Source organism: Aphis gossypii, chromosome 2 (assembly GCF_020184175.1).
Source record: "Aphis gossypii isolate Hap1 chromosome 2, ASM2018417v2, whole genome shotgun sequence".
NCBI lineage: Eukaryota > Metazoa > Arthropoda > Insecta > Hemiptera > Aphididae > Aphis > Aphis gossypii.
Genome location: NC_065531.1, coordinates 74,251,104 through 74,278,908, shown reverse-complemented (window position 1 = coordinate 74,278,908; position 27,805 = coordinate 74,251,104). Strand labels below are relative to the sequence as shown.

Sequence of the window (27,805 nt, the reverse complement as noted above, 5' to 3'; positions counted from 1 at the left end):
TATTTATATTGTATATAACCTACTAAGGAATAAGGATTATTTATTGAGTAGGTGCCTTTATATTTGAATTCGTGGTTATGGTTAAGCTTATAATCATCAATTAGAAATTAAACAGATAAAGTTAATAATTTTGAATCATAACAATTTATTAACATAAAAAAAAGTAGATGTGGACGCAAAATATCATTTAATAATAGGTAGAAATACTGGGTACATAAATACATAATATCGTTTAATATAAAATTTAGGTAATAATAAAATCAACTAAAATTGCTAAAATGTATTATCTAAGACGTATAGTAGGTATGAGGTATCGACAAGTGATAGGTATTATGTAACGTTTCAATTTTATCATTTAAATTCTGAAGATGTAATTTGATTGGTGAACTATCTCCTTGTTATAACTACTTTTTTTATAATATTCACATTAAAAATATTATGTTAAGTAATAAGTTCTACATTATAGTATTTAGTTGGCAACATGCCATAATAAAGTCGTGTTGTTTTTTTATTCTTATCTGGCCTCGTATATGATAAAACCAAGTATTTTAATTTTTAATATTCTTATGGTACACACTTTTGAAGTACCTATACATATTTTATTTAATGTTACCTATTTAGTTATTATTGATTAAAGTACATACATAAAAATAATGTAATTTATTTTTACATTTTATAATTTTAATTTATTAAATGTTTTATTTTTAAATAATAATTATACTAAATCAAGTGTGAAGCATTTATACGTCATATTATATCTTGTTAATAAGATAAATAATATATAACTATAATGGTTTTTTTATTAGTAACAGTTATTGTTACTATAACAGTGATTTATCCGGCGGACACCGCAAACATTTTAGCTGTGTTCCCTCATCAAGGTTTAAGTCATCATTTGGTTTACTTGCCATATATCCAAGAACTTGCAAACCGAGAACACAACATCACTTTTATCAGTAACTATCCAATAGAACATTCAAATATAAATAATTTATCAATCAGAGGATCAATACCTATTAGCAATAATAAAGAAAACATCAGTCGTTTTGAAAAGAATTCAAAGAATGATATAATACACTCCATAAATGTTATTCGGGTGTTTAATTATCGCGGAAAAACATATGAAGCTATGTTTACGGTAGACAGTGTTATGGCATTATTAAACAGTCCCTATAAATTTGATTTACTTGTCACAGAACATTTTAATAACGAATTGTTTATAGGTTTTGCATTTAAATTCAATATACCTTTTATACTTCTAAGCAGTTGCAACTTATTGCCCTGGAATCAGCATGCGATTGGACAGCCGTACTCGTTAGCCACCGTACCTACAACATTAACAACCAGCCTACCCATAAAAATGAACTTTTATGGCAGGGTTATGAATACAATTTCTCATACAGTACAGTTATTTGGTTTTAAATTGTTGTGTCGGGCTAGGGACGAAGCAATTATCAAACGAAATCTTGATATAGAAGTTTCATTGGACCAAGCTATTTTGAACGCTAGTTTGATTATGGTTAATACTCATTTCACAATGTTTTCATCTAAACCGCTAGTGCCAGCTGTTGTAGAAATTGGTGGGATACATATAACGCCAATAAAGCCTTTGCCTATAGTAAGTATTTTATTTATGTTATCGTATAACAATAGTTTTGATTACAAATTTCAATGAAATCGTGATGTAAAATTAGTCATGTCATTATCACAGGTGTGCGAACGGATGCAGGGTTGGACTGGCATCAAAAGGCCCAGTCTGCACTCTGCAATCTGATCAAAGGGTTCTTAATTCTTATAGGTTATACATGTTATACTCCGCTTTTTACATGTTAATTTTTGTGTTTATTAAGAGGATGACATACCCACATGTGTTGTCTCTGTCTTACTAACATACATCATAACAAATTTGCATTCAGCAATACATATTTAAATATTTTGCGATGTTAGCATTAATGTTAGATTTATTAATTAGGTAAATGTAAATGTACCTATTATCAAATTTAATGGTAAGAATATTATCTAAAAAATGACAAATTCTCAATAAATCTAGTATAATATATAAAAGCTTGTTATTTTTAAGTATTTGTAATAAAATTCAACTGTAAAGCGAATTGTTGTAATTCATAAGTTAGTGTATTTCTATCAATAGTTGTTAGAAGTGAAAATTCTCGTAATGCATTTGCAGGTAGATATTTCATTTTTTATAAAACTAAAATTTTTTGGATCCAATCAAATGCAATCACTAAGTAATTTTGAATTACTTATAAATTGTTTATCCAAGCTATTTGCACAAATATCATGTATATAATTAAAAGTTTCAACAATCTTCAAACGAAGATGCGTTAATACGTTATTTATAATTTTTATAATTTAAAATTTCGTATTAATCAGCTGCTGTGGCTTGTGGTATTATTATTTTTTTGTGTGGGTATATACCGTGGTTCCATTCAAGTTTTATAGATAAGGTTTATTATATTAATGATAAATAACAAATTGCAATGTTTTAAATAATTTTCGATTTTCAGTAATATAAATATTTTAATTTTCTAGGTGAATTGTAAAGGGGTGGCTAGTTAAAAATAATGTTATATAAGTCCATATTTAGTCATTATAAACTACTAATTAAATACTTACTACTTAATATAGTTTAATATGATTTATGAAGTAAAAATTGTAATTTATATATACTCATTACGGTAAACGGACGTTTCGCCCCCATCGTTTCGTCTCCGTCAAAAAAACCAATCCACGGTCGTTTCGTCCCCGGCAATTTTTTAGATAGGACATTAGGACGTTTCGTCCCGGAGAGTTATAAGACATAGGACTTAAGTCCCCGGCATATTTTGATTAAAGGACATTCGGTTCTCAGGTTTCTTATTAATTTTTAAGTAGTTTTATAATCTTTAAGTATTTAAAAAATATGTAGGAATGTCACTATTATCTAATTATTTTAAATCATTGGAAGGATTAGACGATATCTTGGTGTATTTTGATTCAACTTACGTCAACGGAACTTACAAATCCACAATAACGGAGTACGGTACAACTCGCTTTCTACGACATCCACCAATATTTTTACCACACATGTGGAACGTTTACAATGCCACAAAAGAAGGCTATGGTCGGATCAACAACGTGTCAGAAGGGTTCATCAAAAAATTAAAAAATATTGTAAGAATTAAACATCCTAATCTATATATATTTATCGAATCAATACAGATGTGCAATGCGTCTGCGACGACTGCATTGATACAAAAACAAAATTAAATAATAAATGTACCAAAAATATTTAGTTTTAAAGGAATGAAACTACAGTAATTTTGTACAACATTTAAATATAATAACCATAATGACATTTTATATTATTTAAAAAATAAGTCAGTTGACCTAAAAATGTATTAATTTATTCATTTTTACGAAATTTAATATGACTTAATATAATTGTGATTTGTTTAAATTTTGATTATTTGTAATTATATTGTGTGAATATTGAGTATGTATTTGTAATTTTGTAATATTGTCATTTAAAAATTAAATTGTTCATTTAAAATTAAAGTACTTATCAAAATATGCTGGCCGCTGGGGAGCAAACGTCCTATGTCTAATAACTCTCCGGGATGAAACGTCCTATCTTAAAAATTGCCGGGGACAAAACGTCCGGGGACTGGTTTTTTTGACGGGGACGAAACGGCGGGGGTGAAACGTCCGCGATTCACTAATTACTAAGTAGGTTAATTTATTATTGTGTATTATTTAAAATCACTCAAAAATTTAATTTTAAATTTGATAGGGGATTGCAAGTTGTTTCAAGTAAATCGTTTAAATTCATATGAAGATTCATCCATTTCATCACATTTGGCTTAGTTAGGTAGCATTGATGAGTGATGACTAGTATTGCTTATTTGTTTATGAACATTTACCGCACATCGAGCGGCAGTCTTCAGTCATCACTATAGAAGTTTTCGAAGTAGATTATCTGCATGCAAAACCATTATAACCTCAATAAACAAAATATAAATAAAATGAAAAAAAACACCTATATAATATTGTTCAATTGTTTTACGAGTAATTACTAATTGTTATCTAGGTACCTAATTTTAATTTTCCAATACAATTACTTTTAGATTTATATCTATGTATAGGACATCCAGAAATTCATTGACGAAGCTGAGAATGGAGTCATTTATTTCTGTATGGGCAGCTTATTGCGAGGTGAAACTTTTTCTGCTGAAAAAAGACAGATGTTCTTAAATGTTTTCAATAAAATTCCACAACGGATTCTGTGGAAATGGGAAGGAGAACTAACAGGAAAACCGTCTAATGTAATGACTCACAAATGGATGCCTCAAAGAGATATTTTAGGTACCTACGTAACTTATTTTATGTTAATTATATTATTTAAATTGTATGTACATGTTTGCAAGTATACGCAACAATTTTAACTTTGTTTAATTATATTGCATTTAAAATGTTGGCTATAAATAGGTACGTATCGGTTAATTGTTATTAATTAATATATTATGTAAGTATTGTTTTTGCTTTTATTTGTGTACAGGCCATCCTAATGTTAAGCTATTTATATCTCATGGTGGCTTATTGGGAACTACCGAAGCTGTGTATGAAGGCGTTCCAATTTTAATAATTCCTATTTCGGGTGATCAAATGAGTAACGCTGAAGCTCTTATAAACAAAGGAGCTGCAGAGAAGATGAATTTCGGTGATTTGAATGAAGATGACATTTTTATAAAAATTACATCCATGCTAACAAATCCTAAGTAAGAGCATTATTATTTATTATTATGTTTAATACTGTGGATCATAATCCACCAGCATTAACCAAGAAGATTATATAGTTTCTTAGTTAATTGTTATTACTTATTAGTTATGAGTTCAGACGTTCAGTGGCGTATTTTGACACTTTTTCTTGGGTAATGGGTAGGCCCTATATTTTGATGTAATAGGATTATCAATGAATATTTTTATTAAATAAAAAATGTGATATAAAACATTCATTTATGGAGAAAAGTGGGTATAGGCCTGGGCTTACCGGGTCTATGCCACTGTATGAGTTATGACTATTATCAATTAGTAGGTACTTATACAATAATATTAAATCTAGAACAAATGGACGTAGTCGTTTGGACATAGCCATTTCAACGTGGGGACAATTGGAAAAAAAAATATAAACATAAATCAGTATATAAGATTAATAAGCTATATATGTTTATTATAATACGTTAAAAATTAATATAAAATATTTATATACTTATACAAATTATTTTTCATTATATAAAATATTAAAATTAAAAATATACCTATCTAAAACATACAACATCAAAAAAGAGTGATCAAGTGAGTAACGCTCATCTGTATTAATGAATGTATTAGATTTGAATCCAATGATAGACATCATTATTTTTTTTTTTTTGAAATTGCCCAAAAAAACTAGAAAATTTAAAATAAGGTTTTCAATAAGTTGTTCTTAATGTAGTTAAAAAAAACGTATTAAGTTCAAATTTTTTACGAAATATCTCAAAATTTGCTAGTAATTTTGTAGCTGAAAATTCATAGAATATTTAGTACTTAGCTACCCTTGTCAACTGTGTGTTAAATTCGTTGTATTTCTGTCTGTCTTTTAATTTGTCCTTTATGTATTCCTAAACGGCTGGACTAATTGTGACGAAATTAGGTACAAAGATATATTAGACCTATGGGCAAAAGATAGGCATGATTGTTTCCATGGCAACAAACAAAGGACAGACAGATAGATTATTATTATTGAAACTAATGAAACTAATAGCAACCGTCTATAAAAAAATTTCCATTGTAAATTTTAAAATGTCTATCGATTTTATGCTCTTTTTACCCTTTATAATGCGAATTTCGAAAAATCATTTTTTACTGCGCCTATACTTAGTAATAAGAACTTACATTTACTGAAAATTTAAAATAAATCGGTTCTGTAGTTTTGGCTGCACATTGATTCCACCCTTCATTTATGTATAAAGATTGATATCTAAGATTAAAAAATTTAACACTAAGTTTTCCATAAGTTTTTCTTTAACTCTAGAAAAAACTCGAAGTGTCATTATAAGAAAAAATATTATGAGCGTCTGAGCTTAAAATGTTTACGAAATAAAATATTTATGTGTAAAATAATTATTATTTACAGTTAAACATTTCTAGTCATAGAAACTTGAAACAATCTGTTAGACCCCAGTTGTTTAAATTGGCATTTTCTGTACATGATTTAATTTTGGGGTATCCTGATCATTAAAACATAAACCACCTTTTCACCACCCACTGGTAAATATATCCTAGGCTGACAAATCATTTCCGCCCAGAATCGTTTTTCGTGTATACAATGATATCTATCATTGAACTCAAATCTAACACTTTCATTATAGTGACTCTATGTTCTAGGTCCACTCGATACCTACAACTGTACAGCAAAGCGTTACCCACTTGATTTTTTAATATACTTTGACGATGATTTATTATAACATTATTTATTTGCTTTATATATATTTTTTTTTCATTCAATTGTCCTCACGTCCAAATGGCTACCTACGTTCATTCGTACAATATGGGATTATAGGAGGACTGACACAAGGGCGTATTTTAAACTGTCGAAGGGGGCATTCACCCCCCCCCCCCATCACTCGTATTTTTTCTATATAATACATTGATTTAATAATTAAATGTGGTACTCATATTTTCATTTATTTATGCAAAAAAAGAAAAATTAGTTTCCCCCCATGGTCTCGACTAAAATACGCCCTTGGACTGACATAGTGACATACACTATTCATAGATATACAATATTAAAAATATTAATATAAAAATATATATTAAAATATTTGAATATGTTATATATTTATGATCTTTACTTATTTTTTAAATAATAGATATAAACAAAAGGCTAAAGAGTTATCAGAAGCTTTCCGTGACCGACCTATGTCTCCTTTAGAAACTGCAGTGTATTGGACAGAGTATGTAATTCGACACAAAGGGGCATCTCATCTTCGGTATGCAGCTGTTGGTATGCCGTGGTACCAATATTACTTAATCGATGTACTGATTGTAATTTTCTTATCTATAACAACATCCTTTGTATTACTTTATTGCTTAATTTTCAAAGTTCTATTTAGATTGTTAAATAGAAAATCTAAAGAGAAACAATCTTAATAATAAAGTAAATTTGTCTTGAACTTAAAAAAAAATACTAAATTAGTGATTGCCTTTTTATTTTAAGTGCTAAGTATATATACGTAGAAGTAGAATGTAAATACCTATTTTGGATTCAGATTTCTGATAGTAGGACGTATTATGACTGTTCATGTTATCCATCTGAATCCCGGTAAACGTGTTGGCATGTTTATCAAAAAACAATAAATAAGTAAATAAATAAACATTCATTTGGTTTCTATTTTTAATAATTGTTAATTTATCTATATTTTTGTAAAACGATTTTTTTTCACGTATTATTCAATAATATTCTTTAATCATTATAAATATTATTCCGTATGAATTTAAAATGACCGATCTTATACTACTTTGAAATAGTCTTGTAAAAATTAAAATTATTTTATCGTCTTATTGATAATTAAAACGAGAATGAAAGTTTAACCATAATATACTTACTTAATAATATTATATATATTACAAACATATAATATATAAGTCTAACACTCTCGAACACTCTAGACTTTTGAAATCGTGTGCCTGAATAGCAACTGCGAACTTTAAAATAGCCTTAGACAAAATAGTATTATTTTCCATCTGACCACGATAATGAGTACTGGTACTGAAATAGTATTAATGTATTATAATGTCGAACTATTTTTATTAGTAGCTCGTTCTCGTACTCGTAGGCACTGTTAACTTGTTAGGTACGATGGTGTTCAGTAAACTTACTTCACCTTACCTCCGTAATATAGTTAATGACACTCTCTAAAATTAACTATAATGAAACTGTTAACTTGTGAGGTACGATGGTACCTATGCGCTTGTCGATTCTACGCTCCTATCCGGTGGAAATGATTTCAGCATATACACGTGGTACGTACCTATATCCCGGCGTTGTTTCCTATGTATTAAGAACGTAAAATGAATAAAATAATATTTAACTCAGGTATTCTGATCGGAAACACTTTTATTAACTTAAAAACAGACATGAAAACAAACTTATTTTATCACTACATATAGGTTACTGTCTCAGCAAATTTGCGTCGTCGGCTACAAAATTATGCTTAACTATTAATTCAATCCTGTTAATAATTAATTATTTAATACGTGCCTATAATAAAAATTAATGAATCTAATGTTATAACTATCTATTGATTGGTCTTCGTCTGTGATGGAAATCAATCGGTTTAAAGTATAATATTTTTATTTTGACAAATAGCAGTAGCCACTAGCCAGTAAATTGTTGTTCTTCCTTTTTAGATAACGTGTTTACTGTGTTATATGTTTATTTATTGGTTTACTAGTGGTTTATTCTGCTTCCTATTGTTTTTATTTTTATTTTATATGGTACCTGAGTATCCAGAATATCCATTCGTATTTCGTTTCTTGTTTGTTTTTGTTTTCTTGAATTTTTATTTTATAATTTTTATTCTTATATATTATGTATATTGTATATACTAATATACCTGTATTGGATCTTCAAATTTATTTTTGTATGCTATCTTTTTCTTCTTCGTATGTAAATTTTTTTTTGCTGTTTATTTTTATAATTATTAGTTTAATGCTGATTATCTACTTTGAAAATATAAAATTCGGCCCTTGTCTCGGATGGTTGTTGTGTTTCGCCGTTTTGATGACTCGTAAATTGTTGATTATGCTGAAAATACATTCTTTTTTTTTTGAGGCTCATTATAATAATGCATTGATATTTATTTTTCTATTGCGTAAATTATAATATGATACAAATATTTTGATTTTACATTATATTTTATTAATCTACTTACAGATTATTTTTTATATACAATATACATAATAGTATAATATTACAGTAGTTAGTTAGTATTTTAAACTATAGTCTTATCTATTGGTTATCTAGTGGTTTTGCTGAAATGATGCTAAGTTACTTATTTATTTAAAAATTTTTTTATAAAATATGAAATATTGGAGACAAGTTACATTGGACAATTACATTAAATTTGTGCGTTGAAAGGGAGGGGAGAATGATAATAATACGATTATATTTTTGTATGCAAATGTAATGTACTTAATTCTACTTATGAATAGATTTTCTTATGGATATTTATTATGTAGTTTTAGATTCTGAACGAAGTGATGAATGTATTGATTTTACAATGGTGTGTGTTTTTTTTTGTTTTTGTGTCTGTGTACAGCATAACTAGTCGAAATAATGCTCCAATTTCAAACAATGGGGGTGGTTTCCGATGTAAAAGTGAATATCCTTGGTGCATTATAGAGGTAAAAAGTTAACATTTTCCAACAGTTTTCAAAAAAATCGAGAAAAACAAAAAAAAAATGACGGAAAAACGGCAATTTTTACGCAAAACCAGTTTTCGACCAAATCGATTTTTTTTTATGGTTGTAATTCAAAAACTAATCACTGAAAATACTTGAAATTTTCACCAAATGTTAATGTCAGTGGTATCCGTATATAGTTAAATTTTCAAAAAATTTTGACTTTTTTTGAGTTATTTATAGACCACTGAAATTTTCGATTTTTTTTTTTTTTTTTTTTATTGTTTTTTTTTTTTGTCTCACGTTGTGCTAATATTACTATTCTAGAGACTCGATGAAATTTACAAAGTTTTTGAAACCCTCTTAGATTTTTTCATCATTTTTTTTGTATTCTTATTCTGTTTTCGTTGTTAGTGCCTGTTTTCGGGATTGATCCCATTTTCAATTTTTTTTTTTTATATGTTTCCTTTCACTCTTTTTATTGCGTTTTGTAATTTTTGTATTTTTTTTTTTTTTGAGCGAATCTTTCGATGTCGTTCATCTGTAAATATTTATGTATATTATGTGTGTGGTGCGTGTGTGTATTATTGTTGTAGCTTATTTTTTTTAATTTTGTTTAAAGTCTTGCTGAAGGCGTTTATTTTTGAAATAATAAAATGTAAATATAAGAAAGTGATTTATTATTTATTTATTTTTTGATAATTAATGTTAATAGTTACGATAGTTGGTTATGTTTTCTCTTTTCTCTCTCTCTCTCTCTCTTTTTTTTTAAATTAATAGTATCATCATCCAAAAACATAAATTTTTATTTTTGGTTTTGATTAGTTAGTTGTATATTTCTGAATGATTAATATCATATTATTATTATTCTATAATTTTGCCCTTATGCTTAGTAATAGTTATTGTATATTTTTATCGTCTCGTTTTTATATATATATATATTAAGATGCTGTAGTGTTTTGCCTAGTTTGTCATCCGTGTATTATTTGTCTCTTGACTCTTGTTTATGTTCCCAATGTCCCCATGATCGTTTGTCGTGTGTTTTTTCTTTTTTTATTATTGTCATTATTCCTGAAATTTGCAAATTGTTACTAATATTTGTCGTTGGTTATCCATCTTATTTTATGGTTCTTTTGTTTATGTGTAAGTCTAGATTTTATTTTATAGTTTTATACGTTGGTTCAGAGTTGAGATTAGTATTGTGGTACTGTCGTGGCAGAAGAATTCTGGTAACTATTTTTTTTCTTTAACAGAGTAATCTCCTCTTTTTTTACAATTCCCCGTGGATCCAAGCACTCCGAACGCGAACAGTCGCCTGACTCGTCTCTATGTGTTACGCAATTGTACGTGTTTTTTTTTGTTTTAAGTAAAAAATTTTATTAATCCAAAAAAAAATAATTAGTACATTTATTTTTATTTATAAATGATAGGTAATTTCACTAACAACGATTGGTAGTACTTATTCGGTTTAGGACCTTAATCATTTCTCGGGTCCTTATCATTTTTCGGATTAATGCTAGCCACCGGAGAATATAGTAAATAATTATTCGTGATTAAACTTTATTTTGTGATTAAAAAATATTATAAATTAAACATTAAACGTTATATTCTGTTTTTTAATTATTATTTATTAATACAAAATTCAAAATTATTATAAATTTGTTTACATAGTATACGATGCTGTTAGTAGCTTATATCCATATTTTAGTTATTAGTTAATTCGTGGTAAATATTATTAATACCTATTTGTCATACACATTTTGATTTTTAATAATAAATTCGGTGTATCGCTTATAGTTTTCTATACATAATTACAAACTGTTAAATTGTCCTACACCTAAAGAAACTATTTACCAAACTTACTTTTTTCTTTCACATTTACTTCTTTTATACATACGTGAATACAAATAATATGGAGTTGAATCCTATGCAAGTTGCCTTAAATACCGTTAGAACATTAAGGTTGGAGTTAATGCAGCTTATTATTGAAATTGGTGAAGGAGTTAAAGAAGATGGTTCACAAACAGACACAAAAGATAATCGCTATATGTATTCTATGAATGAAATGGTTGGAAAACTTGGACTTCATATGAGGTTTAGTTATAGAACATTTTAATAACTGTTAAAATTAAATTAACCAAAATTTAATGGTTGTTTGTAAATTTTAATTTTTAGAGATCTTGAGCAAGTTGTTGGGTCCTTATCAAGTCCTCCAGGTGCTATGTTATTGTACAATACATCATTTTTAACGCAAGAAAGTACATCTGATCGACAAGCATTATACACTCCTCTTGTGTCTTCTCATAAATGGCTTGATAAAGTACCTATTATAAATGATAAATAATTATTGTTTAATTATACTTTGATTTTTATAACACATACATAATTTTGTATTTAACTAACAAAGTAATATGATTTTAGGTGCATAAATTTAGTTCAAATGCTGTACAAATTTTAAGCCATAATTCATTAAAAAAATCATACTACAATTCCAGTACTAATAAAAAAAAGCGACAGCAGTCAAGTTTACATAATATATCACCACAGTAAATATCTTATTATAATATTATAATGATTTATAATAACTTATGTTTAAATATTAATTTTCTTACAAATATTTTTAGAGCTGTTGATGTACTTTTAACTAATATTGATCGTATGTTTCCTGATATGAGTATTACAATAACAAGACCCTGTGCATCAAATGTTGTCCTATTGGTAATTTTATTTTAATATTTATTTTCTATTTCACAGTTTAAGTAAATTCAAAAAATTATATTATTTTACTAAAATTGTTGATAACATTATAGAAAAAATGCAATTTAATACCTTTACTCATTTTTCATTTTTTTTTCAAAATGTGTATTTTAAGGTACTAAAACTTGTCATTGAAACATTTTTTACAATAGAAATTATAAAAAAAAATATTGTAGCCTTAATACAAATTTTTAAAAACTGTTAAAAAAATCTTTATAAGGGGTGAATAACTATGTACTATTATTTATGTATTGATGGTACTTTTTAACTTTAAAAAATTAAATTATATAAGTTAGTATTTCTATATTTTTTATTATTATTATTAATATTAATATTAAGTTTTCCTGATGTAGTCAACTAAGTTTAATTTTATTAAGATGCATTATTTTTTTTTAAAACTATAATAATATAATATATAACAATAATTATTTTAATGACTTATAATGATTGGAATACTCAAAAATAATATTGTTAAGATATTAATTACTTTAATAAATAAAATGATACAATGATGTGAATGATGCTAAAAGTTTAATTTTTCAATCATATTTAGTGTATATAATAAAAAAGCAGTGTTTTAAAATTTTTATTGAGACTACTTCAAGGTTTGATATTTTTTTTTTAGAATTATTCCCTATGTAAAAAATAGTTGCAAACTTTTTAATATACATTTTAAAATAAAAAATTGGAAAATAAGCATGATGAATAAATTGCATTTATTCCATATTAAGTTTTATTTATGAAATAGATACCAATTTTTACAAAAAAAAAAAAAACCTAGAAGAGAGATAAATAATTAAATACAATATTGTTTATTAATAAGTTTTTATCTCAAGAAGTGAAATATATTCTTTATTAAAAAATATTTTGAATTTTGTTTATGTATTAGGTTGGATTAAGTAGAGTTTTACAAGCCATTATATCATTTAAAGGAGTTATGATTGAATGGGTTATTGTTAAAGGATTTAATGAACCTATTAACCCTAATAGTTTACAACAAGAGCTTTGGCAAGAATCAAGATACCATGTTTTTCGTAAGATAACTGATCATGCTAATGCAGCTATGTTACATTTCTCTTCACCAACATTGCCAGATCTTTCAGTTCGATCATTCATGGTAGTCATCTTTAAAAACTTTTTTGTTTAAATTAAAAATATCCAAAACATTAATTTTATCTTTGTTTCGTTTGCAGACATGGCTCAATAGTTATTTGATATTATTCAATTCAGTATGTAAAGCATGTGGAAATCGATTGCTTAATGCATATCCTCCAACTTGGAGAGATCTAAGATCATTAGATACATACCATTATGAATGTAAACCATAATATTACATTCAAAATATATTTTAAGTTATTTAATAACTTATGATTAATATTAATTTAACCTTAAACAGTTATAATTTTATAATAAAAATAAATGTAGTTTTTGATATTTAATATTAAGTAACATAAGCAAACTATTTTATAAACAATTTAATAATCACATATTTTTTATTGTTTTGTGATCTTGTATTAAATTAAATACCATAATTTAATTTTTATTTGATTCTAATTGTGACTTTTTTTGTAGTTCATAATTTAATGTTTTGATTTTATTATGTCTGTAGTTCTTAAATATCAAGTTATAGTTTTCAATTATTTTATGGTGCATATAACTATTAAGTACTAGTAAATACTAAGCAGTAACTAGTGAACTGTGAAGATTGTAAGGTACTTTTCAGTTATCACACTCCAGTAGTCAATATGCAGGATAATGGAAATTTCAATTCTATTTTCGTACTTATAACTATTTAGTATTTATTTGTGGGATTATATTTGTTTTTTTTTTTTTTTAAAGATACAAAATATGATGATAATAATAAGTTAATTATTATTAGTTCAATATCATTGATTAAATATGGTTAAGTATATTTAATCAATGTTAATACTTATAATACAGTAATTAAACTTCTTTAATTTTTAAAATAATGAATACGTCATGTTGAAAATGAAAATAAAATGTAAACAATTGAATGCATAAATTTATTATTATAGTGAATTGACCAAGGTAATACCTTTGATTTATCAACTCCAAAAAAATGTTTTTAAGTAAGTATGAAGATCTAACATAAACTGATGTGTTCTCTAGTATTTTTTATTCTATTCTTTAGCCAGTTGCTATAAATGATAAATTATTAATATTTTGAAAGTGTGCTCCATTAATTGGATTTAAAAAATTATATCTGTGGTTACTTGAAATTTGCATATTATGTCAAAATAAATATCTAAAAGTTTATTCTTTAAGATGCAATAACCAAAATATATTTGTGTAATTTTTATGATTTTTAATTTATGAATTAGGTTTATTAAAACAATTTTTAACACCTTAAATTGGATCAGGGATATCCACATAAAAGTAGTTCACTGGGTACAAAATACTTATAGTGTCAATTTGTATTGTGGGGAGCTTTGCCCCTCCCTCCTCCCAAATTTATATGAAATCTTGACATATCATTAAGATGTACACTCATGGCTCATATGTGGGACTTGTCACAGAAACTGCCAATTATGGGACTTAACATAATATTCATTTACTGGTATAATATTTAAGGCACATTAATTAAATATACAAAATTCAGTTGGCAATTTAATAGGTAGTTTTGTTAAAAAATAAATAAATATATTTTAATATATTTCTAAATGTTTTCTTTATTTCCATTTGTGTATCTCACTTACGCTAGGATACCTTTAAGGAGACATACATAATAATTATTATTTATTAAAAAGTTAAAAAAATTTTACTTTTTGTTTAGTAAACAGCGGACCGAAGCCCATAGCCTGCAGCTGTGATATACCTGGCTAGTCATTGCCAAACAATAATTTATAATTAATAAAGTAATTTACAAACATAGCATAACTTTGTTGAAATTTCAAGTTTAAATTTTATTTAATAGGTATATGCCAGTTTCTTTTGAGTCCCACTTGTATCAACTCTTTATGTAACTATAAATTTCAATTTTATTTTAATTGGATTCTAATAAAAATAACATTAACTAAGAAATTCTATAATTCTATTTAGTTTGTGATATGAATTATAGCTCATGGATGGGCCCCTTCCAAAAATCGCAGACTATGGAGCGTAGCAGCAATGCGGCATACCCTGCATATTTCGTACGCACGTCTATGACTAAGTATGATTGTAATTTAAATTTTTTTCAAATATCGACGGTAATCCTATTGAAAATTATTGAAAAATTTCTAGTTTTACATTGTTATTTGTTATTTATTCTACATATTTTCTTATCTCTGTTTTTGTTTTCTTATCTGTCAACAACATTCAGTATTTATTATCATTTGATTTATTTGTATTTTGTTCTTACTTTTGTACTCAACATCATATGGTTCACAGATCTCGATCTTGATAGTAAAAACTAAATAGTAATTAATAACAATATGGTATATTCTCTATAATAGTAATGTGTATATATGTAATAAATGTAAGTTTTCATTTTTAATATTTTACTCCTCAATTTTATTTTCATATTGAATATTGATTGATAATTATTACGTGTTTCTTAAAATACATCCTAAAAGTACAATAAAACCACAACTCGATTTCAGTGAAGCTCTTTAATTATATAGAAGTAAGTTTTATTGTTCATTAAAAGTGTTCAATAACTCAATATTGCGATACGTTGTTAAGAATTTAGTACGAAATTATTATTTATTTAATCGTTTTAATATTGCTTACATCGGTAATATAACCAACTTTTTGAATTACATATAGTTTTATTTTTACAGTAATTTTCATCTCTACTCAATAAATTATTCTAGTTATTGTAACAAATCAATATATAGTATATATGAATTTCCATAAATTTATCCGATGTTTATTAGTAGTCGTACATTTGTGATTTAAAACATTTCCATGTCTTTTATTAGGTATTTAGTTATGTATTTATTAGTTGCTTATAGTTAAATTATCAGATGACTGAGATTAGTCGATGCTTACATTTTAATTAATAATGTTATTTTAATATGTTTTAGGAAGATAAATATTAACTCAAAATGATACGAGTAGAAGATAGTCTTTTAAAATCATATTTAACTATGGTAAGTTTTAAAATAATGTTTTAATTACAATGATATACCTTTTTTTTTTTTTTTAACAAAATTTTATATTACGCAATCTGTTACAATTAATGAACAATAAGCTTAAGTGATAAAATAGAACAGTAGACAGAGAAAGACAGAGGGAAGAGACCACCCATCGGAGGTACTTCAGCATGATATAAATTTAAAGTTTTAATCCTAAAATAATAATAAGAGTAACGATATTACAATGATTACATAGTAGTTATAACTTATAAGTAGCCTGAATGATATACCTAATATAGTACATTTTGAATATCTAGAAATCTTACTCTGTTATAACTATTAAGTATTTTTCTTTCTCAAAAGGCAAAGTATGAAGATTATGAACAGTACCGTAATTACCTTCCATGTGCCCTTGGCGAATTTTATTTTGGCGCTTATTTTTGTTTCATTTCATAGGTACCTATCTATAATTTTTATTTAACTCAAATGTGCCCCTTAAATTACTGCGCCCATGTCTCCAACCTCTAGTTACGGCACTGATTATGAAGTTAAAAAAGATTTAAAACATCTAAATATTACTGGTAATGTGTAATACTGTAATGTGATTTTAATTATTTATAAAAAACAAAAGTAATTAATTTCTGAATCATTAACACCTGGAGGGGGACAGAACCGGCTTTAAAACTTTTAGAGCCCAATGTAAAAATTATTTTGCCATACTTCCCCTGATCAAATTTTGATTTTGATACATCTCTCATATCCTTCTAATTTTGGCATTTACCTGATTGTAAAGTGTTAATCGTTAATGTAATAATTTGATATAAAATACCATTTGTGATAATACTATTTAATATTTCATAATAATATTACCATTAATTTTAGAATCAATTTTCTTTATGATTACATCTGGTCATCAATTATTAGGAAAAAATTACTTTTAATTTCTTTTTTTTTTCTGATACCTACCAATTTTGTTTAAAAATGTGCTCAGCCTATTGAAAATTACATGTTATGTAGTTTTTACAGGAAGCAACATTTCAAGGGTGGATTTAGAGATATACTTCTTTGTCAAATTTTTTAGAATTAAATATTATCTATTTTCAGAGTGTATCGCAATAATCTGACACATCCAAATGTATTTTAATGTAAAATTGTCATATCATTATTATATACAGTGTATATTGAATAAAATAGTTATCGATGTGGATACACTACAATGAATATATTTTTTTTATATATTTTATAAATTAAAAATTTGTTACCAGAGGTTATTTTGTATTTATAATATAAAATACAGGGTACTTGTGCGTTATCGCTACTACAGCGGGCTACATATGTGTTATCGCGACTACCACATATTATGGGTTATAGTGACGCCGTGTTCCACTTTAATCTTGTATTTTGCTAGTGAATTCTATTTCTAATTCTATTATGGAAAATTAGGGGCCAGCATTGCCACTTGCTCGCTGTGCTCGCTCTGACATTTAAAACATAAATATCCCTCGATTAGCTATGCAACACCACCTAAGGTATGTCACAGGGTTAAAAAAACTATGCCCATAGCCTTTAATTTTGCCAACAACATTATCAATAGATACATTGACATTAGCTTTGGATAGTTTTATAAATGTATTAAAAAGACGTGCATTGCACACCATGCGTTTGAATCAAGGTAGTCTCAATGAGGTGATGGTAGTCGCCATAACGCACAAGTACTAAATATAGAATTAAATGCATTGTATAATTTTATATTTTTAATACTTGATATCAATTTTATTTCAGTATAAATTTCCTGAAAATACAAAAAAAGAAATTATAAAAACATTAAATTATTATCATGGACTCATTTGTAATTTTGAGACATTTTGTAAGTTATTTTTATCATTCATATTTTTATTAATACTAAATTTGTTAGTACTAAAGTTCTCATTTACAATTTAAAAATAAATTATAATAAATAATTTTTGTTTTTCAGTGTTTTCAAATAGGATTGAAAAGAAATTAGTTAATCTGAGTGGTACTATTCCCGTTACATTTAAAGGTAATTACTTACTAATTTAAGTTTATAATTTTGTATTTGTAATATTGTTATAATAATAATGAATTATTTAATTTTACTTTAAAAGGCACTACTTATCACATTCCAATTAGTATCTGGCTAATGGATACACATCCAAATAATGCACCAATCTGTTATGTGAAACCTACAATGGATATGCGAATTAAAATGTCAATGTATGTTGATCATAATGGTAAAATTTATTTGCCATATTTACATAACTGGACTCCGGTAATACATTAAATTATAATTATATTCAATTTTTGCTATTTTTAAATTATATTTGTTATACACCTTTTTAGACTACGTCCAATCTTCTCGATTTAATTGGAGTAATGACGGCAACTTTTTCAGAAACACCACCTGTATATTCAGTTGTTAGAACTGAACCATCTGTAAATCCTGTTACTTATCCTACTCAAATACGTAAGTTTAATACAATTTATAAGTTGTATACTTATTAGTTTTGGTTGAAAATTTGGAAATATTGTTATCATATTTTATCAATGTTAATAGTTAATATCATTAATATTCTGTGTATGAGTGACTAGTCCACACTTATCCAGATTTATATATTTTTTAAATATTAAAATAATTAACAAACTATTAAAATAAAAATTATATTAAGTATAATGTCTTCGTAATTTCTTTATGAATACATGATTAGATTATAATTATAATCATTATTTATTTGCAAAAGAAGTATTGACTCATCAATTGTTTTTACTAATTAGGCTAGGATAATCAAGTATTTTCTAATCATGTTATTTTTATTTTTTATGACTGTGATTTTTGACAACTTTGAAAAATTAATTTTATTTTATCTTGTTAAAAACCAAAAATATATATTATGATCACCCTAAAGATACAACATTTATATAATTCATTATACTCAATTAACATTAAGAAGGAAACTAGACAGCTGACTTGTATTATAATATTGTAATTTGATCAGATATTTGACTTTGTATGGATTATTACTTAACATAAACTGGTCGTTGCCTCGGTCCCTTCTTAATGAAATTGGAGTATAGTTTTAATTATTATTAATTTTCTCATTTGTATATTTAGCATACGGCGGCACTGGTTCTAATGTGATGTTGCCATATCCTTCAATACCAACATCGTCTACTGCTACTTCTAATCCTTCCACAACATACCATGGCAATTCTAATACTCCTTATCCTTTGTATAATAATCAGTTTCCTACACCTTCGCCTTATCCAACAGGTTCCACAAATACTTCAAATTTTCTACCTTATACTCCATCATATACAACACAAAATTCTTCACAGAACTGTCCATATCCACAGCAACCTTCATCAGCTAGGCCAGAATATCCTCCTTACCCACCAACTGCTAGTAATTTACCAAATACTTCTACCACAGGGGTAAGTTTTTTTTTAATTTAAATTAATACATTTATTAGAAATCCTAAAGTATAAATAAAAAATTCTTAAAATAATTGTTATTTGTATTAATTCTTCATATACAAAACAATAATTATTTTTATAAACTTAATAATTCTTATAAATTATTTATCACTTGTAACTTTTCAATTTATATGACAATTAGTAATTAAGTTGAAATACTAGGCAATATAAATATCAATATGCAAATTAAAGTTGTATACGATTAAATATAAAATAAAACGTTTTATTATGCCCTTGTTGATACAGTAAAACCATTTATTTATTGTATGAAAAGTTAAGAGATAAACTAGTTGTGATAGTAAGTCCCTTAATATAAGTTAGATTTGAAAAAAAAAGGACTATTTTGTCTTGTTCACAATCACTATTAAGAGTGTGTCTATATTTTAGAAGTATTTATTAATGTAGGTTTCATTGCTTATGTTGATTTTATTGAATGTCTGCAACGTACTATATTATATAGTATAAATAATATAGATTTGTAGATTTTTTTCTCTTTATTTATTTTCCTCTATTTATAACTTACAACAAATAAATATTTGTGCATTTACTACCTATAGTTGAATGATGGTGGTACTATTACTGAAGAACATATCAAAGCTTCTTTATTATCTGCTATTGAAGATAAAGTACGAAGGCGCTTTAATGAACAAATGGCCCAGAATAAAGCCGAATTAGATATATTGCAACATTCTCATCGAGAATTATCACTTGGAAAAAATAAATTAGACTCTATTTTGACAAGTCTCAATAAAGAAAAGGTACACAAAATTTCATCTTATCAAAATTCTTTAGTTTTGTTTATATTTTGATTTGCTAATAAATTAAAATGTATTGTTTTAGTCTGAATTAGAACAAAACATTCAAGTATTGCGTGATAAAGAATTAGAACTTGAAATGGCTATTTCCAAGTTATCTAAAGAAGATAATATTGATATTGATGATGCTGTAACTACAACTGCACCTCTTTATAAACAGTAATTAAATATACGTTTGTATTATATGAGTTACTAATTATGTTTATGATTATTAGAATATTGAATGCATTTGCTGAGGAAGCTGCGACTGAAGATGCAATTTATTATATGGGAGAAGCATTAAGAAGAGGTGTGATTGATCTTGATGTATTTCTGAAACAAGTACGTTCTTTGTCTCGTAAACAATTTATGTTGCGAGCTTTGATGCAACGATGCAGGCACAAGGCTGGTTTAGTGGCTTAATTCAAAGAAAATAAACTAATAAGATTCAAGATAAAATTTACAAAATAAGATGTTTAATTTCTACAGATAAATAAAATGAGGTAAAACATTTTCAGTATATATAATGATATATTATAACACTACTTCTGTTATTTGTTTTGTAACAGTATATTTTCTTCTGTTAACTATTGCAAGTAGTAGATACTAGATATCAACAATTTGCTGAATTTTGTTAGTCTCAAATAACATTTTATCAACCAAATCATTTTAATTTTAATGTTTTATTATTACTGTGCACAGAGTTGATATTTTAATCATTATATCTTTTGAATAATTATCATTTCATTTTAAATTCTATTTTACTCCTTAAGTTTTAATATATAACATACTATCAATTTTACGTTTTGTCATGATACTTTGTTGTAAGAAAAGAAAGTATTTCTTATATTATATGAAACAACATTAAAGCTAAAAATACAATTATATTGAAGTATAAGATATTAAATTATTATTATTAATTGTATACAGATCAAATCCACAAAATATATTTAATTTTAAAATTGATATATATGTATTATATTATTTTTCCACATGTATAAATTCAATAATTTTTTTTTATACAATTTTTTAATATTTTGATACTGTTATACTAAACTAATACAGCTAAAAATATACAATAGGTAATAGGTGTACCTTATTTTATCAACCAATAAAATAATGGACTTATACATGTGTGAGTATGGCCCAAAGAAATGATTAGTTGTATTAAATGTTTAAAATTTATTTTAGAGATATGTTAACTAAATTATTTTATATAAGTATTTCAACTCATAAAGATTTAATCATCTAAGGAATGATACTACTTTATTCATATTAATTAACCTATTATATTTTTAGTTCAGTTAATAATATTGAATTGGCCATTTATAAATTATTATTAAAATATTCTTATATTATTGTTTTAGATTATTATGCTTATATTAAAATATAATATAACTTATACAATTATGTGTAATATAAAGAAATTATAAACCAATATATATAAATATTTTTATTTTAATGTTTTTGAATATTTTTTGAAAATTCTATTTCTTAATTCTAACTACTGTTCTTCAGTAGCGTAGCCAGGAATTGCCCGAGGGAGGGAATTTAATGACCTTTTTATTTGCTCTCCTCTAAAATATATTTTCCAGGAGTGATACAATGGGTATGGTCAAATTTAACTTATTTCAAATTGCACTTGAGTTGAAAAAAAGTAATGGTCGAACTGCACTTGAGCTCAAAAAAAGTATTACCACAAAAATATCATGCATTTTATGGGGTTAAATCATAGAAAACACTAATTTCTTTTCCCACTTAGAGGCTTAGAACTGACAACGATTTTAATCATTGGCATGGTTAAAAATGATGGTTTTCTACATACATCATGTTATAATATAATATTATAAATATAATTTTTAAATTTTTAATTTAAATTGTCAAATATAATTATTGTCATTTTTACATTTTTTTGTAGTTATAAACTAATAACAAACATCAATTAAAAATTTTAGCTTAGTAATTCGCTTTGAGCATAAAAGTTAATATATTTTTCAATATCATTTATTTTTTCTAGTACTGTGTAATTCAAGATCTTGTATCAGTATTCTGCATCAAAATATAAGTATCTATTTTTAATTATGTTAAAACATCATTTTCCAGTTTATTTTTTAGATTTGTAATCAGTTGCAAATTTTGTATTTTACAATATCCCAATTGCGATTAATGGAATCTACATCTTCTAACCATGCTAATGATTAAAATCATTGTCAGTCCTAACTCCTAAACCTGTAGTAAGCGGGAAGGAAGTGAGTATTTTCTAAACGTTTAACTCCTTCAAATGCATGATTGTTTTGTGGAAATACTTTTTTTTAACCCAATTGCAGTTTGACCATAATACCATTTTTCAACTCAAGTGCAATTCGACTATCCCGGTTGTAAATTTGCTAAAATAAACAAAACTATAAATTTATATATATATTATAATAACAATTTTTTTTAAGGCCAGGGGGGGGGGTTGACACCACCGCTGTTCTTCATCATCAGTATATAAAATAAATAAAATCTGAAATAGATGGGGTCAATAAATTGCAAATTTTTTATTTTTAAATGCTAGAGAAATTTTATTCAATTATATCTAAATATCTGAAACTTGTTTATTTATATTCTATAGACTATCATCGTCTACCTGGCACTGTGTACCTAAATTGGATATTGTATCCACGATACTTTAACAGTGATACTACTCATACTACTAATCACCTTATAACCTCAATTAATTTTCATAATTGGTACTGGTATTAGTAATTAATGATTGCTGCTTATGTTCTATACAATATACATCATCCAAGAGTAACCTTTATATTATGAGAATTAAGTAGAATACTGGGTAATGCTAATTACTATTTTTCGTACAGACAATGATTATTCATTAAGATTAAACTAGTTGTACGTATATTCAATAGATTTAAACCTGAAACTTGATTTATAAAAAATGTAAAGTACATTTTTTAAATTTAAAATATATTATGTTGTAATTAAAAAATGAATAAGTTGAATAATTTAATAAGTAAAGTACTTTAATATTGTTTTTTGGTAGAGAAAAAAATGGCTCACAGAATGAAATGAATATAGAACTCTCAAAATGAGTAAAGTGTTGCTAAACAAACAATATCTAGTCAGTATTTTTAAGTTTTTACAATTGAAGTACTTAGCTCAGCATTAGGATAGAATATTTCCTAGAGTATATACATGTTCTATTCCATACGTAATAAATATTTTATTCTGGCAATTTTGCTATTAGGGTTATACTGATGTAGATAATACATATAATTTTGTAACTTTACAAAAAAAAAAAAACTGGTAGTCTGGACTATCCACCTATATGGTTTTGATCTGATTAATAATTGAACCAAATTGTTAGTCTGGATAGGACATAGACTAATTTATATGTTCAGAAATAAAAATTTGAATTTAGTTTGTTTATAATTTATTAATTAATACAATCTCAGGTTTAGATTTTATTCATTTTTGGAATATTTTAGTGAGATAGTATTCACAGTAGCTTTGTAAGTGCTGATATAGATAGTTATTTTCTGTGTAATGTAAACATTTAATACATTTACAATTACCTATTATTGATTTAAATTTCTTACTAATATAATAACAAGTTAACTCATGTAGAATTCATTTATCATAATTTATGTCCATAAAATAAATATATTTTTTGTCTAATCTTGGAATTAATAAACGTAAAAAATGTGACCTTCAAATTTTATCTTTATTTTAAATTTGAGTAATTTTGATTTTGTTTGACAATGCATAATTTATTCTATACATTTGATCAATTTATTATTTGTTTTAACGTTATACTTCTTAAGTTAAATTTAAAAGGCCCAAAATGACATAAATTGTATTGTATTAATAATATTGCCTTGCATTTTTAAATGTGAAGTACTAAATCACAACTTATGTATTACATAATATGTAGAAATTAAAAATCAATATTTTATATTTTTTGATATTGTTGTTTGAAACAAATTTTACACATCACTTAAACAAGTTAAATTAAAAATACTCGTGAACATAAGGGATATCCATGACATATTATTTCTTTTAGGAAATAACAGTATAAACTTATAATAAGTCAATATAGTTGGTAAATATAACATTATGAATACATTTATTATATTTTTAAAAATGAAAACAAAAATAATTTATAAAGAAAGTAGTTTCAATTGATGACAGATATAAATAGGGATTCCAATTAATATTATACAATATTTACATATAAATGTTAAATAACAAGATACATTTATCCATATTTGGCATACTCAATAGTATAGATTATATGTATAAATATTGTTTTATTGCATATCATAACTCAAAATAGTGTCTTTAAATTGTGTTGGAAAAAATATAATAATAATAATAATAATAATAATAATAATAATTCATTACACATATATTCCAACCCATAGTAATAAAAATAAAAGACCAAAGCCAGTAAATAAGGCAGCTACAAAAGATATGGTCAGTTCTTTTTTCAAATTTCTAGTATACTTTGTACCAGTCACTTCATAGACGAAAAACCATGCCGTGAAAAACACACCAATGCTGAGCAATAACAAGGTGAGATGTGGATAAACTGCTGGGCTAACTGGAGACACATACCGCTTGTACAGTGTCATTGTGCTAAACAAAAATAATAAAATTCAATATAATTTCAGTGTTGTATAAAAAAAAACACTATTAATTTATAGTAACATATATCCTGAGATATAAGATAGAGTATTATTGCTAAATTTTATAAAAAGTTGTTGAAGTATACATTTTAGGTTCAGATTTATGGTTTATGACAGCCAAGAAGTTAAACTAAATCATTTTTGAAAAATATAAATCTTGGTTTAGACGACCTATTAATATTACTAAGCCAGGTCAAATTCATTTACTTCATCGTCACATTTATAATTTTTAGTTCTTGATCTACATATAAGTTCATACATAATGTACTTACATTTGAAAAAATGCAGGCATTTTTTATAATTATTAATACTATAAATAAAGGTAAGAAAACAAAATAAAAGTAAATAAATAATAAACAAGATTTTATTTTTTTTAAAAAATACAATTATTCTAAGATGTTTAAAAATCGAGTGAACAATGATGGTACAAAACAAAATTTCCTAAATAATATATTAACTAAAATTAAATAAAAATAATGCATTTTCTATAGGTAATGCTTTATTATAAATGTAAAAACAGTTTAAATAACTGCTACAAATGTTTTAAGTTAGAAAAAAAGAAAAAAGACAGGTACTTTGATTTAGAAAAAATTAAATTAATAGTGATTTATCATTTAAGACGTCGACCAAAAGCTGTTTATCATGTAGTACATCATCAATCTCATTTTTATCCCAAAGTAACAATACTTTAGATAATCTATTTATATTCTGTCCTAAGATCTTGATTATACCTCTTGTTTCTAGTAATGAACACATGGTTATAAATTCGCTCAGATCCCTTACTTGAATGTTGCGTTTTTTACAAATAGTTTTGAACACATCAAATACTTTTCCTATGGTAATTACTTGACTTTTTTTAGAAGAAGACAATAATAATAACAATGCGCATACCACTAATTCTTGCTGTAATGGTAATTTTTCAGAATTTTCATCATTATTATCAAGTGCACCAGATGTGGAATAAACATTATTTAACACAGCTATCACGTCATTTAATTCGATTTTTTTGTCAATTTTTTCATCTGCTAATTCAATAACTCTTCTCGTTACATCCAATGCATAACGTATATCACCACGAAAAGAAGCAATTTTTGCAGATAAAAGCTGAATTGCATTGACAGGAAATAGTTCTGCCACTCCTGCATTTTCTAATCTATGAGATATAATATTAGCTAACTCTGTTTTAGTATATGGTGGAAAATTCAATAGTTCTGGTTGTAAAGAAACTTTAGTCTTTAACATAGGCAACAATCGATCAGTAAGATCCAAAGAGTTTGCAATACCTATAACGACCATATTTGATTGAGGAATGATAGGCCACTCAAATATTTGATACAATATCGATTGATTTTTAGATGACAGTTGATCGATTTCATCGAGTACCATGAGAATAGATTTGTGTTTAGTTTTCAAGTACTGTTCAATGATTGATATGCATTCCCTTTGTGTACCTGATCCGATTTTTAACGTTTCAGCAATTTTAGCATACACACGGTTAGCTGATTTAATCATACTACAGTTGACATACACTGTGGTGAAGTTGTCAGTAACCAGATTGCTGGCAAACAATGATTGAAGCGACACTGTTTTACCAGTGCCCGGCGGTCCTGATATATACATAGAAACTGAGCAGTGGTCTTCAAGGTGTTTTTTTAGGAACGATTTTAAACATCCTATGTGCTTCTCTCTCCCCGGCAGTGAATCCGTGTAACCGCTGTGCAAATTCAACAGCGCTGTGCCAAAACTCGATTTCTTGTGATCGCCAGTCATTTCACGGAATAAACAGTATCGCGGTAATACGATTAAAAATGACACGACCAAATCCGCCAAACTGAGAGTACTAAAAATGAACTGTAATCCGATGTCGGAGGCAATAAGTAACAAAGCGTGGAAAAGCTAAGAGGCCAAAAAAAAAAAAAAACGCCGGTCACGAGAACAAAATGAAAAACTTTAAATAATTTACGATTAAAGTAGGAGATTATAAAAAAAAACAATTTACCTCGTCGATTGTCGAATTGTATTCCGTTATATTTTCTTCGGGAGGGTGAACGGTGAACCGCCAATATTCAGTTATTGTCGTTTGTCGGCTCTTCACAATGGTAATCCCCTGATATTATAGAATAAATATAAAAAATTAAAATAACAATTTATTGCGCGTGTACAACCAGTAACCACTGACTGTGTTTACAGTATACCGTATACGTATCAATAAATGAAAGTTGGCAACGATATCCATCGTTTTCCGTGCATAGTTGTACGTGTATGAACTTAGCACCGGCCACGGTGTTTTAGTGTTTTTTTTTTTTTTTGTAAACAATATAAATTGAATGGAAATCGCGTACACACTTCACATAATATCTTATACCTATCAGCTACTGACGATAATATTAATAATATTACATATTATTATGTCGATAATATGACAAACGACAATAAATGACACAGAGCAGATAGAATTCTGCTGGAATTTGATTTTTTGCATTTGAATTTCGTCTATTATGTGATGATATTATTACTAATACATATTACTATTAATATAATAGGTATATTTTCTACA

At 26.2% G+C, this 27,805-nt stretch overlaps 4 protein-coding genes across 5 annotated transcripts; 3 read left to right on the top strand and 1 right to left on the bottom strand.

Annotated features, from left to right (window-relative positions):
* The first annotated feature begins 7 nt into the window (after nucleotides 1-7).
* LOC114121380 (UDP-glycosyltransferase UGT5-like) lies at nucleotides 8-7,439 on the top strand. The gene is made up of 4 exons (XM_027983690.2): nucleotides 8-1,618; nucleotides 4,143-4,362; nucleotides 4,556-4,775; nucleotides 6,909-7,439. The coding sequence occupies exons 1-4, from the start codon at nucleotides 791-793 to the stop codon at nucleotides 7,186-7,188; spliced, it is 1,548 nt and encodes a 515-aa protein (XP_027839491.1). The 5' UTR covers nucleotides 8-790; the 3' UTR covers nucleotides 7,189-7,439.
* Nucleotides 7,440-10,329: 2,890 nt separating this feature from the next.
* LOC114121498 (mediator of RNA polymerase II transcription subunit 27) lies at nucleotides 10,330-14,213 on the top strand. Its single transcript, XM_027983882.2, has 6 exons — nucleotides 10,330-11,535; nucleotides 11,617-11,761; nucleotides 11,863-11,987; nucleotides 12,066-12,159; nucleotides 13,088-13,315; nucleotides 13,392-14,213. Exons 1-6 carry the CDS (start codon nucleotides 11,354-11,356, stop codon nucleotides 13,524-13,526), a joined length of 909 nt encoding a protein of 302 aa, XP_027839683.1. The 5' UTR covers nucleotides 10,330-11,353; the 3' UTR covers nucleotides 13,527-14,213.
* Nucleotides 14,214-15,634: 1,421 nt separating this feature from the next.
* Nucleotides 15,635-22,025, top strand: LOC114121435 (tumor susceptibility gene 101 protein). Its single transcript, XM_027983776.2, has 10 exons — nucleotides 15,635-15,823; nucleotides 16,227-16,292; nucleotides 18,060-18,144; nucleotides 18,253-18,318; nucleotides 18,404-18,567; nucleotides 18,639-18,762; nucleotides 19,408-19,727; nucleotides 20,327-20,527; nucleotides 20,610-20,743; nucleotides 20,800-22,025. Exons 2-10 carry the CDS (start codon nucleotides 16,248-16,250, stop codon nucleotides 20,984-20,986), a joined length of 1,326 nt encoding a protein of 441 aa, XP_027839577.2. The 5' UTR covers nucleotides 15,635-15,823; nucleotides 16,227-16,247; the 3' UTR covers nucleotides 20,987-22,025.
* A 2,633-nt stretch (nucleotides 22,026-24,658) lies between these two features.
* Nucleotides 24,659-27,696, bottom strand: LOC114121365 (transmembrane protein 258). 2 transcript variants are annotated; one of them, XM_027983675.2, is made up of 2 exons: nucleotides 27,248-27,427; nucleotides 24,659-25,198 (listed from the first exon to the last, which is right to left on the bottom strand). In XM_027983675.2, the coding sequence occupies exon 2, from the start codon at nucleotides 25,192-25,194 to the stop codon at nucleotides 24,961-24,963; it is 234 nt and encodes a 77-aa protein (XP_027839476.1). In that variant the 5' UTR covers nucleotides 25,195-25,198; nucleotides 27,248-27,427; the 3' UTR covers nucleotides 24,659-24,960. The 2 variants fall into 2 exon arrangements, with proteins under 2 accessions (XP_027839476.1, XP_027839468.1); XM_027983667.2 differs by lacking the exon at nucleotides 24,659-25,198 and adding an exon at nucleotides 25,595-27,144 and having other exon boundaries at nucleotides 27,248-27,696.
* Nucleotides 27,697-27,805: the final 109 nt, after the last annotated feature.